Consider the following 16,353-nt stretch of genomic DNA (forward strand, 5'->3'; position numbering starts at 1 on the left):
CACACACACACACACACACACACACACACACACACACACACACACACACACACACACACACACACACACACACACACACACACTGCTTTACACACTCTCACACACTCACACACACACACACACACACACACACACACACTGCTTTACACACTCTCACACACTCACACACACACACACGCACACGCACACGCACACGCACACACACTGCTTTACACACTCTCACACACTCTCACACACTCTCACACACACACACACACACACACACACACACACACACACACACACACACACACACACACACACACACACACACTGCTTTACACACTCTCACACACTCTCACACACACACACACACACTGCTTTACACACTCTCACACACTCACACACACACACACACACACACTGCTTTACACACTCTCACACACTCTCACCTACTCACACTCACACACACACACTGCATTACACACTGACTGCAGGACCAAATATGGATCCATTTTTTCAAGTGAAAATAAATTAAATTAAACACACACTGCTCACAGTTATAACCATTACCTGCTATAAAACGTGTGTGTGTTTGTGTGTGTGTGTGTGTTTGTGTGTGTGTGTGTGCGTGCGTGCGTCTGCTTCTGTTTGTGAGTAACTTATCACAAGTTCTTGACCGAACATATTTAATGACAACGACTCTGACGTAAAGTTCTTTCATTGATACCTGCAGGATCCCAAGGAGCGACTGGGGTGCCAGGTCCAGACGGGCTTCACGGACATCATGCTGCACACGTTCTTCCGAAGTATAGACTGGGAACAGGTAAGAGTTCGATTTTTGGAGGAAACATGTGTTGCACTAGTTCCACACAGAGCTTCGCTTAATATTGAGTTTGTGTTTTTAGGGGGGGGGAGGATGGCATTTGTGTTTTTGTTTCCTTTGTGTTTTTGTTTTTGTTGCATTTTTTCTCTCGTTCTGTTCGGATATTTTTTGCGTCCATGTCTTAAATATGTTTTTATTTTGTTCCACTTGTGTTTGCATCAAATTTGTGTTTTTTGTTGCATTTGTTTTTTCGTTGGGTTTTTGTTGTCGTTACGTCTGTGATTGTGTTGCATTAATTTGTGCTTTTCGTTTTGTTCATGGTTTCTTTGCTTTTGTTTTTTTTGTTACGTTTGCGTTGCCTTTATGTTTGTGTTGCGTTTGTGGTTTCGTTCGTCTTGTGTTTCCAAATCGTAGAAAACCTACAAAGCGTTGTTGGTGTTTTTGTGTGTTTCTGTTGCATTTGTGTTGTCTTTATGTTTGCGTTGCATTTGTGTTTTCGTTCTGTTTGTGTTTCCAAATCGTAGATAACCTACTGGCGTTTTTTGTGTGTTTCTGTTGCATTTGTATTGTCTTTATGTTTGTGTTGCGTTTGTGTTTTCGCTCTGTTTGTGTTACCAAATCGCAGATAACATACTGGCGTTTTTTGTGTGTTTCTGTTGCATTTGTGTTGTCTTTATGTTTGTGTTGCGTTTGTGTTTTCTCTCTGTTTGTGTTTCCAAATCGTAGATAACATACTGGCGTTTTTTGTGTGTTTCTGTTGCATTTGTGTTGTCTTTATGTTTGTATTGCGTTTGTGTTTTCTCTCTGTTTGTGTTTCCAAATCGTAGATAACATACTGGCGTTTTTTGTGTGTTTCTGTTGCATTTGTGTTGTCTTTATGTTCGTGTTGCGTTTGTGTTTTCTCTCTGTTTGTGTTTCCAAATCGTAGATAACATACTGGCGTTTTTTGTGTGTTTCTGTTGCATTTGTGTTGTCTTTATGTTTGTGTTGCGTTTGTGTTTTCTCTCTGTTTGTGTTTCCAAATCGTAGATAATGTACTGGCGTTTTTTGTGTGTTTCTGTTGCATTTGTGTTGTCTTTATGTTTGTGTTGCGTTTGTGTTTTCTCTCTGTTTGTGTTTCCAAATCGTAGATAACATACTGGCGTTTTTTGTGTGTTTCTGTTGCATTTGTGTTGTCTTTATGTTTGTGTTGCGTTTGTGTTTTCTCTCTGTTTGTGTTTCCAAATCGTAGCTAACCTACTGGCGTTTTTTGTGTGTTTCTGTTGCATTTGTGTTGCCTTTATGTTTGTGTTGCGTTTGTGTTTTCGCTCTGTTTGTGTTACCGAACGGTTGAAGACCGACAAAACATCGCGCTGAAGTAAATTGATGAACAGTTTCACGTTTCAAGCGTCCATGATGTGCGTTTGTGTGTAGTTGTGTAGCTGAAGACAAGCGATGATAGATTGAGGTCGTGATCGCGAACGACTGTAAACGACTCGTTCAAACCAAAGCAAGTCGGTTCCTGCGCTTCGAGCTCGTCATCGGCGGCTGACAGACGGATGCTGACGGCTCGACAACCCGTCAGCCGTGGCGCAACAACAACACAACAACAACACAATAGCGATCACGCCTCAGATTCGACGCCGGGGCGAGCGAGCGAGTGTGCGTCTGTCAGGTTGTGTGGATGAAAAGAGCGAGCAGGGAACACACCCTCCTGTGTGTGATCTTAACAGACACCCGGCTGAGGTGCAGCCCTTTGTGCGCTCGTGAGTGTGCGATGAAAAATAGATGTGTTGTGTGTCGACTACAGTGGCGCCCGCTGAAGACTGCCAGCGAATAAAAGTGAATCTCTAATCGCACATGCAGTCGATATTTACACCTGGAGCAGGTTGTAGTGTTTGATGAGCCTCTGACACAATCAAAGTGTCTCCTGCTGAAGCGCACAACACACACGCGCCAGTTGAATCCTCCTGCTGACAGACCTACTGCATGATGGGACTTTGTGTTGGTCTGCTTTTACTTTCCCAGCATTTTCTTTAGGCTGTGTTGAAGTTGTGTTGCGGTTTGTGTAGCTTTTCCTTGCGTTAAATCCTTACTTTTGTTGCTTTGGATGGCATAGTGTTGTGTTGCATTTGAGTTGTGTTGGGCATTTGTTTTTTTTAGTTCCCCTTTTCTTGATGTGTAAACCTTTGCTTGCTTTGCTCTGTGTGCATTATCTTGTGTTTATGTTGCGTTGTTGTTGTTGTGTCTTGTGTAGATTTGGGGTTTTTGTTGCATTTGTGTCTTCATTGCATTTGTACTTTTGTAAGACTGGTCTTTTCGTTGTGTTTTTATTGCATATGTTTGTTTTCTGTGTGGTTTTGTTGTGTTTGTTGTCATTGCATCTTGTTTTTGTTGTGTCTATGTTTCCGTTAGATTTGTGTATCTGTTGCGTTACGTTTGTATTTTCATCTTGTCTTTGTTTTGTATATGTTTATGTTAGATTTGTGTTTCTGTTGCGTTACGTTTTTTTTCATCTTGTTTTAGTTGTGTCTGTATTATCATAAGATTTGTGTCTTTGTCGCGTTTGTGTTATCCTTGTCTTTTTCTTTCCCGTTACATTTGTATTTGTGTTGCATTTGTGTCGTGTTGGACTTGGTTTTTCTTTGCCTGCATTTTGTTGTGTTTTCAAAAACCTTCGCTAATGTCACACAAACCTCGTCACGTATCGAAAACGTGAAAATATCTCAGAAAACTCAACATAAATCTTCACTTGTTGCACATTTTCATAAAAAAACATCCAAATCAAACCCAGTCAGTAAATGATCGATCGTCACTGAAGAGTAGAAACAAACTGTTGCAGAGTTGAAAGCTGTGAAGCTGCAGGTGTATGTAGGTCACTACTTAAACTACATCAAGTACATCAAGTATATCAACTACATAAACCACATCAACTACATCATCTACATCAAGTACATCAACTACTTCAACTACATCAACTACATGAACTACAACAACTACATCAACTACATCAACTACATCAAGTACATCAAGTACATAAACCACATCAAGTACATCAAGTACATCAAGTACATCAAGTACATAAACTACATCAAGTATATCAAGTAAATCAAGTAAATCAAGTACATCAAGTACATCAAGTACATAAACCACATCAACTACATCAACTACATAAACCACATCAAGTACATCAACTACATCAACTACATCAACTACATAAACCACATCAACTACATAAACCACATCAACTACATAAAGTACATCAACTACATCAACTACATAAAGTACATCAACTACATCAACTACATCAACTACATCAACTACATAAAGTACATCAACTACATCAACTACATAAACCACATCAACTACATCAACTACATCAAGTACATCAAGTACATCAACTACATAAACCACATCAACTACATCAACTACATAAACCACATAAACCACATCAACTACATCAACTACATCAAGTACATCAAGTACATCAACTACATAAACCACATCAACTACATAAACCACATAAACCACATCAACTACATCAACTACATCAACTACATCAACCACATAAACCACATCAACTACATCAACTACATCAACTACATAAACCACATCAACTACATAAAGTACATAAACCACATCAAGTACATCAACTACATCAACTACATCAACTACATCAACTACATAAAGTACATAAACCACATCAACTACATCAAGTACATCAACTACATAAAGTACATAAACCACATCAACTACATCAACTACATAAAGTACATAAAGTACACAAACCACATCAACTACATCAAGTACATCAACTACATAAAGTACATAAACTACACAAACCACATCAACTACCTCCAGCTGGTCTCCAGGGACAGGCCTCACTGGTGGAAGAAAACAATGGTGTGTTTATGAGTTAATGAAGCTGACGCCGCCTGTGAAGTGACACCAAAGGCAGATCATATCAAAAGAGATTCTCTCGCCCGGCGACTGAAGCTCCCGTGCAGCGCGGCGGGAAAACGAGTCGACAAAAGCTGTGAGAGGTGGAGGAGCGACGCTCTCTGCCCTGGAACTACAGAGCGGTGTCTCCAGCCCTGACAGGCCTGGCACTCGCTGGGGTTCGCAGGTATTAATATTCATCACCTCTGTCGCTCTGAAGAGACGACGCTTTTGAATTTCATTTACCTGCAGAGACGCTCCGTTCTGACTTCTGTCGTCGCCTGTGAGAGCAGACGGACATTTAGACGCTTGAATTATTTGATTTGATTTGAAGAAATATCAATAGAATAATAATAAAAGCAGGAAAACTGTCTTTAAAATGAAGGTACATCTTAATCAGGAAGTTTATTCACCAAAATATACCTTGTTTAATTCTATAATTAACATTAAACAAACCTCTTAAGCTTAAAAATGTAAAATATTTAGGAAAAAGATAAAGAACAGTTAAATAAAATGCTATTTTTATATTGATATTTAAATAGTTTTTACTTCAAAATAATTGGCTTTAAAATCTAAGTTTAGTATCTAGTTTTTTTATGGTTTACAATTAAAAATAGTGTGTAATAAAATGTGTTCATATTGTGTCGCAATTAAACTCCCGGCCTCTAGATGGCAGCTGTCGTTACGTTCACTGGAATTAAGTCCTGCAAGATCTCAGGCCGTGACTGACAGGATATATTTTGGTGATGACTGAGAACGAGAGGATGCAGTCGACTCCAGCTGCTTTTAAAGCTGATGTTTCGACATAGGTTGGTGATGACTGAGCACGAGAGGATACAGTCGACTCCAGCTGCTTTTAAAGCTGATGTTTCGACATAGGTTGGTGATGACTGAGGACAAGAGGATGCAGTCGACTCCAGCTGCTTTTAAAGCTGATGTTTCGACATAGGTTGGTGATGACTGAGGACAAGAGGATGCAGTCAACTCCAGCTGCTTTTAAAGCTGATGTTTCGACATAGGTTGGTGATGACTGAGGACAAGAGGATGCAGTCAACTCCAGCTGCTTTTAAAGCTGATGTTTCGACATAGGTTGGTGATGACTGAGGACAAGAGGATGCAGTCGACTCCAGCTGCTTTTAAAGCTGATGTTTCGACATAGGTTGGTGATGACTGAGGACAAGAGGATGCAGTCGACTCCAGCTGCTTTTAAAGCTGATGTTTGGACATATTTTGGTGATGACTGAGGACGAGAGGATGCAGTCAACTCCAGGAGGTTTTAAAGCTGATGTTTGGACCTATGTTGGTGATGACTGAGGACAAGAGGATACGGTCGACTTCCAGCAGCTTTTTAGACATATTTGTTTTTATTTTTATTTGTAATATTTCGTCTATATTGCAAATGAATAACAGTAAATACATTAAAAACGTTCAATATTTATAATGATCATTATTGCTATTGTTATGTACAATATTCTAAAAACAATGAAAACGCTATTTGAGAAAACAAATATAAATGGGAATCATTTTATATTTCAGACAATAATCTAAAAAAGAAAATAATAATAATAATAATAATAATAATAATAATAGAAAAAACAAATTCCAAATTCCAAAAAGAAGAAAGTGTTAAAAAAATATATAATTAAAAATAATAAAAATATTAGTATATTGAACAAATCTCCTCATAAATAAATAACATTTAAATGGAAATAAGAATAAAATTTAAAAAAGAAACAAGTCTAGATTAAAACTAAAAAACAATCAAATAAAAAAGGTAAAATATTAACTTCTGGAATAGTAACGATTGCAACAAAAGCATTAATGTGTCTGAACACAAATCTCAGTCAAACATTGGCCTCATGAGGGCCAAATAAAAGATTGCATTTGGACCCCTGGTCCTAAAGTATCTTCTCCGGAGATCAAACCAAATGGTCAACACACTATTTGTGTAGCTTTTTTCACTATAAAAGTCGTTCCAGGTGTGATCAAAAACACACACACACGCCTACACTGGACACACAAACTGACGGCGTCTGTGATCTCGGCGGCAAAGATGGACGCCCTCGTCACAGCGGTGCCGCGCCTTTTATGTTCCCCCTCTGGCCTCGGGGAGGCTTCCTGTGCGAGGACTCGCTCCTGGTCCTCGGCTCTTCATTACCACCACACAGAGATGCAGCCGACCAGCGACACTTCACAGAGAATGGAGGAGGAGGAGAGGAGGAGGAGGAGGAGGAGATGAAAGCAGCTACAGTGAGAAAGAGGGAAACAGAGGAAGTTGGTGAAAGAGACAGTCAGCAACTATTTAATGGAGAACATTGATGGAGATTCACGTTGAGGCACAAATATGTGAATGTGCTACAGATTTGACTCCAGTTAGAAAGATATCGATCCCTCTGTTGATTATTGGAGTCAAACTAAAGCGTGAAACATCAGCCGTGAATCCACCTCATGACCAAAAATCCACTTCGCTTTCATCAATTGATGGCATTTTATCTCCAAAAACAGTTGAGATCTATGAAAATATCGATGCACTTAAACATTCTTCTCACGATACCGTATTAATATTCAATTGATTAATTCTAATATAAAACATTGTTGTCTTTCAAATCCAAATTCATTTTCGTTTCTGGTTTATATTCAAGTGTGTATAAAATACAATATTTCAATATCTTTTAATTTACAATTTCAATATTCACTGCGTTTGTTGATTTTTTTGTGTCGCAATTAAACCTCCGGCCACTAGATTCATAACATCCTCCGCATCTAAAGGAACAATCAAATCCTGCCGATGACCGAGGACGAGAGGATACAGTGGACTCCAGGTGCTTATAAAGCTGATGTTTCGACTTATCTTTGGGATGACTGAGGACGAGAGGATACAGTGGACTCCAGGTGCTTATAAAGCTGATGTTTCGACTTATCTTTGGGATGACTGAGGACGAGAGGATACAGTGGACTCCAGGTGCTTATAAAGCTGATGTTTGGACTTATCTTTGGGATGACTGAGGACGAGAGGATACAGTGGACTTCAGGTGCTTTTAAAGCTGATGTTTGGACTTATCTTTGGGATGACTGAGGACGAGAGGATACAGTGGACTCCAGGTGCTTATAAAGCTGATGTTTGGACTTATCTTGGTGATGACTTAGGACGAGAGGATAGAGTCGACTCCAGCTGCTTTTAAAGCTGATTTTTGTGATGACTGAGGACGAGAGGATACAGTGGACTCCAGGTGCTTATAAAGCTGATGTTTGGACTTATCTTTGGGATGACTGAGGACGAGAGGATACAGTGGACTTCAGGTGCTTTTAAAGCTGATGTTTGGACTTATCTTTGGGATGACTGAGGACGAGAGGATACAGTGGACTCCAGGTGCTTATAAAGCTGATGTTTGGACTTATCTTTGGGATGACTGAGGACGAGAGGATACAGTGGACTCCAGGTGCTTATAAAGCTGATGTTTGGACTTATCTTTGGGATGACTGAGGACGAGAGGATACAGTGGACTCCAGGTGCTTATAAAGCTGATGTTTGGACTTATCTTGGTGATGACTTAGGACGAGAGGATAGAGTCGACTCCAGCTGCTTTTAAAGCTGATTTTTGTGCATATTTTTGTGATGACTGAGGACGAGAGGATACAGTCGACTCCAGCAGTTATTAAATCTGATTTTTGGACATATTTTGGTGATGACTGAGGGCAAGAGGATGTAGTGGACTCCAGCAGCTTTTAAAGCTGATGTTTGAATATATTTTGGTGATGACTGAGGACGAGAGGATACAGTGGACTCCAGCAGCTTTTAAAGCGGATTTTTGGTTTGAAAACAAATGAAAGCAGTTACGACTTCGTCAAGAGTCATGTGGTCTGTAAATTCTGCAACACCATAGTCAAGTACTGGACAATACTACACATATATACTTGTTACTACAGTATCACTATATATTGTATTATTGTATTTTAAAGGCCACATAAATGACTACCTTGGCCAGATTTGGCCTCCACACCTGGGAGCTGTTAGAGTGCTGGGGAATATGGACTGAGGCAGATGAAAATCAAAATGGAAATGGAACAAAAAGTACGATGGATGTGGATCAACATCAAGAACTAAATGTGAAGGAGGGATCAGATGCAGGGAGAAAAGGAGAACAGGTGTGAGTAGGAAGGTTGGAGTTTCCATCATCAAGAACTCCTGTGTTTTAGGTCTGGTTGTGAAAGATTGTCCTGAATGGACGAGGGCTGATGTGAAACCATGGAAACGGTGAAAAAACTCTTGAGCGTCTGAGTCAGAGGGTGACTCGGCAGCCCTTCATGCTGTTGCTTGTGTCAGTGCTTCCTTCGCTGGTCACACTTAGAACATCACCAACCCGGTGTGGGAGTCCGGTGGTCAGCCGGGCCAAAACATGTCCACTCATTCCTCTCCTCACGTCAACATTCCATTATCAGTGTGTCACGAAATTCCCTTCGCGGGATCATCTCGTGTGTGAGCAGCTTATGGTCTCTCTCAGTGTGTGGCGGATCAATTTCCCTCTCAGATTCAAGGATGTGTTCCTGTGTCACCGTGAATAAAGAGAGGGCAGCGCGCCGGTCTCTCCGTGGTCTTTACGTAACATGTGTTTTTTTGTTTTTTTTCCACAGCTGGAGAAGAAAGAGCTGACGCCGCCCTTCAAACCTCAAGCGTCGGACGAGTACGGCCTCGAAAACTTCGACACGCAGTTCACTAATGAGCCGGTGCAGCTAACGCCGGACGATGAGTAAGTCCTGCTTTTGCAACAATGTCCGTGACTCATTTTTCTGGGAGCCTGGCGGACGTCCTCGCGCACATGATGGAGCACTCTGCCTTGAATTTGTTTTCCACCAACCATTACACAATGTGATTGGAAACACAATTGTTGTTATTCAACAACCTCAACAGGCCGTTTTTTTTTTTTTTGTGAATTCGTGTTCTTTCTCCAAATACATCAATTTAAATTAACTACTGCAGAAACAAAGTCGGAGAAACATTTGGAGGATTTTGACTCAATCAAAGGATCAGTTTTAGCGAGAGCCAACGGTTGTTACAAACACATGGAGATTTTACTCAAGGTTACAGCTTATCCTGATTATGTCCTGCAAGTCCATACTAGCATGACGATAACAAACTAGTTATACAACTAGAAAATCGTGGACATGCTTCCATGTAGGTATAACATGAATTCCTTTAGGTGTTACATACATTAAGTGTCGCTGTAAGATGAGTCCATGCGTATGTAACATTTGTTCATTTAGATGTGACACAAGTCCATGTAGGTATAACATGATTTAATGTAGGTGTAACATGATTTAATGTAGGTGTAACATGATTTAATGTAGGTGTAACATGATTTAATGTAGGTGTAACATGATTCTTAGTAGGTGTAACATGATTTAATGTAGGTGTAACATGATTCTAAGTAGGTGTAACATGATTTAATGTAGGTGTAACATGATTTAATGAAGGTGTAACATGATTTAATGTAGGTGTAACATAATTCTAAGTAGGTGTAACATGATTTAATGTAGGTGTAACATGATTTAATGTAGGTGTAACATAATTCTAAGTAGGTGTAACATTATTTAATGTAGGTGTAACATGATTTAATGTAGGTGTAACATAATTCTAAGTAGGTGAAACATGATTTAATGTAGGTGTAACATGATTTAATGTAGGTGTAACATGATTTAATGTAGGTGTAACATGATTCTAAGTAGGTGTAACATGATTTAATGTAGGTGTAACATGATTTAATGTAGGTGTAACATGATTCTAAGTAGGTGTAACATGATTTAATGTAGGTGTAACATGATTTAATGTAGGTGTAACATGATTCTAAGTAGGTGTAACATGATTTAATGTAGGTGTAACATGATTCTAAGTAGGTGTAACATGATTTAATGTAGGTGTAACATGATTTAATGTAGGTGTAACATGATTTAATGTAGGTGTAACATGATTCTAAGTAGGTGTAACATGATTTAATGTAGGTGTAACATGATTTAATGTAGGTGTAACATGATTTAATGTAGGTGTAACATGATTTAATGTAGGTGTAACATGATTCTAAGTAGGTGTAACATGATTTAATGTAGGTGTAACATGATTTAAAGTAGGTGTAACATGATTTAATGTAGGTGTAACATGATTCTAAGTAGGTGTAACATGATTTAATGTAGGTGTAACATGATTCTAAGTAGGTGTAACATGATTTAATGTAGGTGTAACATGATTTAATGTAGGTGTAACATGATTTAATGTAGGTGTAACATGATTCTAAGTAGGTGTAACATGATTTAATGTAGGTGTAACATGATTCTAAGTAGGTGTAACATGATTTAATGTAGGTGTAACATGATTTAATGTAGGTGTAACATGATTTAATGTAGGTGTAACATGATTCTAAGTAGGTGTAACATGATTTAATGTAGGTGTAACATGATTTAATGTAGGTGTAACATGATTTAATGTAGGTGTAACATGATTTAATGTAGGTGTAACATGATTCTAAGTAGGTGTAACATGATTTAATGTAGGTGTAACATGATTTAAAGTAGGTGTAACATGATTTAATGTAGGTGTAACATGATTCTAAGTAGGTGTAACATGATTTAAAGTAGGTGTAACATGATTCTAAGTAGGTGTAACATGATTTAATGTAGGTGTAACATGATTTAATGTAGGTGTAACATGATTCTAAGTAGGTGTAACATGATTTAATGTAGGTGTAACATGATTCTAAGTAGGTGTAACATGATTTAATGTAGGTGTAACATGATTCAAAGTAGGTGTAACATGATTCAAAGTAGGTGTAACATGATTTAATGTAGGTGTAACATGATTTAATGAAGGTGTAACATGATTTAATGTAGGTGTAACATGATTTAATGTAGGTGTAACATGATTCTAAGTAGGTGTAACATGATTTAATGTAGGTGTAACATGATTTAAAGTAGGTGTAACATGATTTAATGTAGGTGTAACATGATTCTAAGTAGGTGTAACATGATTTAAAGTAGGTGTAACATGATTCTAAGTAGGTGTAACATGATTTAATGTAGGTGTAACATGATTCAAAGTAGGTGTAACATGATTCTAAGTAGGTGTAACATGATTAAATGTAGGTGTAACATGATTTAATGAAGGTGTAACATGATTTAATGTAGGTGTAACATGATTCTAAGTAGGTGTAACATGATTTAATGTAGGTGTAACATGATTCAAAGTAGGTGTAACATGATTCTAAGTAGGTGTAACATGATTTAATGTAGTTGTAACATGATTCTAAGTAGGTGTAACATGATTCTAAGTAGGTGTAACAGGATTTAATGTAGGTGTAACATGATTTAATGTAGGTGTAACATGATTTAATGTAGGTGTAACATGATTTAATGTAGGTGTAACATGATTCTAAGTAGGTGTAACGTGATTTAATGTAGGTGTAACATGATTTAATGTAGGTGTAACATGATTTAATGTAGGTGTAACGTGATTTAATGTAGGTGTAACATGATTTAATGTAGGTGTAACATGATTTAATGTAGGTGTAACATGATTCTAAGTAGGTGTAACATGATTTAATGTAGGTGTAACATGATTTAATGTAGGTGTAACATGATTCTAAGTAGGTGTAACATGATTTAATGTAGGTGTAACATGATTTAATGTAGGTGTAACATGATTCTAAGTAGGTGTAACGTGATTTAATGTAGGTGTAACATGATTCTAAGTAGGTGTAACGTGATTTAATGTAGGTGTAACATGATTTAATGTAGGTGTAACATGATTTAATGTAGGTGTAACATGATTCTAAGTAGGTGTAACATGATTTAATGTAGGTGTAACATGATTCTAAGTAGGTGTAACATGATTTAATGTAGGTGTAACATGATTTAATGTAGGTGTAACATGATTCTAAGTAGGTGTAACATGATTTAATGTAGGTGTAACATGATTTAATGTAGGTGTAACATGATTCTAAGTAGGTGTAACATGATTTAATGTAGGTGTAACATGATTTAATGTAGGTGTAACATGATTCTAAGTAGGTGTAACATGATTTAATGTAGGTATAACATGATTCTAAGTAGGTGTAACATGATTTAATGTAGGTGTAACATGATTTAATGTAGGTGTAACATGATTTAATGTAGGTGTAACATGATTTAATGTAGGTGTAACATGATTTAATGTAGGTGTAACATGATTTAATGTAGGTGTAACATGATTTAATGTAGGTGTAACATGCTTCTAAGTAGGTGTAACATGATTTAATGTAGGTGTAACATGATTTAATGTAGGTGTAACATGATTTAATGTAGGTGTAACATGATTCTAAGTAGGTGTAACATGATTTAATGTGGGTGTAACATGATTTAATGTAGGTGTAACATGATTCTAAGTAGGTGTAACATGATTTAATGTAGGTGTAACATGATTTAATGTAGGTGTAACATGATTCTAAGTAGGTGTAACATGATTTAATGTAGGTGTAACATGATTTAATGTAGGTGTAACATGATTTAATGTATGTGTAACATGATTCTAAGTAGGTGTAACATGATTTAAAGTAGGTGTAACATGATTCTAAGTAGGTGTAACATGATTTAATGTAGGTGTAACATGATTTAATGTAGGTGTAACATGATTCTAAGTAGGTGTAACATGATTTAATGTAGGTGTAACATGATTTAATGTAGGTGTAACATGATTCTAAGTAGGTGTAACATGATTTAATGTAGGTGTAACATGAGTTAATGTAGGTGTAACATGATTCTAAGTAGGTGTAACATGATTTAATGTAGGTGTAACATGATTTAATGTAGGTGTAACATGATTTAATGTAGGTGTAACATGATTTAATGTAGGTGTAACATGATTTAATGTAGGTGTAACATGATTCTAAGTAGGTGTAACATGATTTAATGTAGGTGTAACATGATTCTAAGTAGGTGTAACATGATTTAAAGTAGGTGTAACATGATTTAATGTAGGTGTAACATGATTTAATGTAGGTGTAACATGATTTAATGTAGGTGTAACATGATTTAATGTAGGTGTAACATGATTCTAAGTAGGTGTAACATGATTTAATGTAGGTGTAACATGATTTAATGTAGGTGTAACATGATTCTAAGTAGGTGTAACATGATTTAATGTAGGTGTAACATGATTTAATGTAGGTGTAACATGATTCTAAGTAGGTGTAACATGATTTAATGTAGGTGTAACATGATTTAATGTAGGTGTAACATGATTTAATGTAGGTGTAACATGATTTAATGTAGGTGTAACATGATTCTAAGTAGGTGTAACATGATTTAATGTAGGTGTAACATGATTTAATGTAGGTGTAACATGATTTAATGTAGGTGTAACATGATTTAATGTAGGTGTAACATGATTTAATGAAGGTGTAACATGATTTAATGTAGGTGTAACATGATTCTAAGTAGGTGTAACATGATTTAATGTAGGTGTAACATGATTTAATGTAGGTGTAACATGATTCTAAGTAGGTGTAACATGATTTAATGTAGGTGTAACATGATTCTAAGTAGGTGTAACATGATTTAATGTAGGTGTAACATGATTTAATGTAGGTGTAACATGATTTAATGTAGGTGTAACATGATTTAATGTAGGTGTAACATGATTTAATGTAGGTGTAACATGATTTAATGAAGGTGTAACATGATTTAATGTAGGTGTAACATGATTCTAAGTAGGTGTAACATGATTTAATGTAGGTGTAACATGATTTAATGTAGGTGTAACATGATTCTAAGTAGGTGTAACATGATTTAATGTAGGTGTAACATGATTTAATGTAGGTGTAACATGATTCTAAGTAGGTGTAACATGATTTAATGTAGGTGTAACATGATTTAATGTAGGTGTAACATGATTTAATGTAGGTGTAACATGATTTAATGTAGGTGTAACATGATTTAATGTAGGTGTAACATGATTCTAAGTAGGTGTAACATGATTTAATGTAGGTGTAACATGATTCTAAGTAGGTGTAACATGATTTAATGTAGGTGTAACATGATTTAATGTAGGTGTAACATGATTTAATGTAGGTGTAACATGATTTAATGTAGGTGTAACATGATTCTAAGTAGGTGTAACATGATTTAATGTAGGTGTAACATGATTTAATGTAGGTGTAACATGATTCTAAGTAGGTGTAACATGATTTAATGTAGGTGTAACATGATTTAATGTAGGTGTAACATGATTTAATGTAGGTGTAACATGATTTAATGTAGGTGTAACATGATTTAATGTAGGTGTAACATGGTTCTAAGTAGGTGTAACATGATTTAATGTAGGTGTAACATGATTCTAAGTAGGTGTAACATGATTTAAAGTAGGTGTAACATGATTCTAAGTAGGTGTAACATGATTTAATGTAGGTGTAACATGATTTAATGTAGGTGTAACATGATTTAATGTAGGTGTAACATGATTCTAAGTAGGTGTAACATGATTTAATGTAGGTGTAACATGATTCTAAGTAGGTGTAACATGATTTAATGTAGGTGTAACATGATTTAATGTAGGTGTAACATGATTCTAAGTAGGTGTAACATGATTTAAAGTAGGTGTAACATGATTCTAAGTAGGTGTAACATGATTTAATGTAGGTGTAACATGATTTAATGTAGGTGTAACATGATTTAATGTAGGTGTAACATGATTCTAAGTAGGTGTAACATGATTTAAAGTAGGTGTAACATGATTCTAAGTAGGTGTAACATGATTTAATGTAGGTGTAACATGATTTAATGTAGGTGTAACATGATTTAATGTAGGTGTAACATGATTTAATGTAGGTGTAACATGATTTAATGTAGGTGTAACATGATTTAATATAGGTGTACCATGATTTAATGTAGGTGTAACATGATTTAACGTAGGTGTAACATGATTTAATGTAGGTGTAACATGATTTAATGTAGGTGTAACATGATTTAATGTAGGTGTAACATGATTCTAAGTAGGTGTAACATGATTTAATGTAGGTGTAACATGATTTAATGTAGGTGTAACATGATTTAATGTAGGTGTAACATGATTCTAAGTAGGTGTAACATGATTTAAAGTAGGTGTAACATGATTCTAAGTAGGTGTAACATGATTTAATGTAGGTGTAACATGATTCTAAGTAGGTGTAACATGATTTAAAGTAGGTGTAACATGATTTAATGTAGGTGTAACATGATTTAATGTAGGTGTAACATGATTTAATGTAGGTGTAACATGATTTAATGTAGGTGTAACATGATTTAATGTAGGTGTAACATGATTCTAAGTAGGTGTAACATGATTTAAAGTAGGTGTAACATGATTCTAAGTAGGTGTAACATGATTTAATGTAGGTGTAACATGATTAAATGTAGGTGTAACATGATTTAATGTAGGTGTAACATGATTTAATGTAGGTGCAACATGATTCTAAGTAGGTGTAACATGATTTAATGTAGGTGTAACATGATTTAATGTAGGTGTAACATGATTTAATGTAGGTGTAACATGATTTAATGTAGGTGTAACATGATTTAATGTAGGTGTAACATGATTTAATGTAGGTGTAACATGATTCTAAGTAGGTGTA

At 36.3% G+C, this 16,353-nt stretch overlaps 1 protein-coding gene across 1 annotated transcript in view; it reads left to right on the forward strand.

The window, feature by feature from the left end:
- Window positions 1–16,353, forward strand: part of LOC148059121 (protein kinase C zeta type-like) — a 59,173-nt gene that overhangs the window by 30,653 nt on the left and 12,167 nt on the right. Inside the window, exons 13-14 of the mRNA XM_087781463.1 lie at window positions 716–805; window positions 9,356–9,471. Coding sequence (XP_087637589.1) covers window positions 716–805; window positions 9,356–9,471 — 206 coding nt within the window. The remainder of the gene's footprint in view (window positions 1–715; window positions 806–9,355; window positions 9,472–16,353) is intronic.

This window comes from Callionymus lyra, chromosome 19 (assembly GCF_982586985.1).
Source record: "Callionymus lyra chromosome 19, fCalLyr1.hap1.1, whole genome shotgun sequence".
In the NCBI taxonomy this organism is placed as follows: domain Eukaryota; kingdom Metazoa; phylum Chordata; class Actinopteri; order Syngnathiformes; family Callionymidae; genus Callionymus; species Callionymus lyra.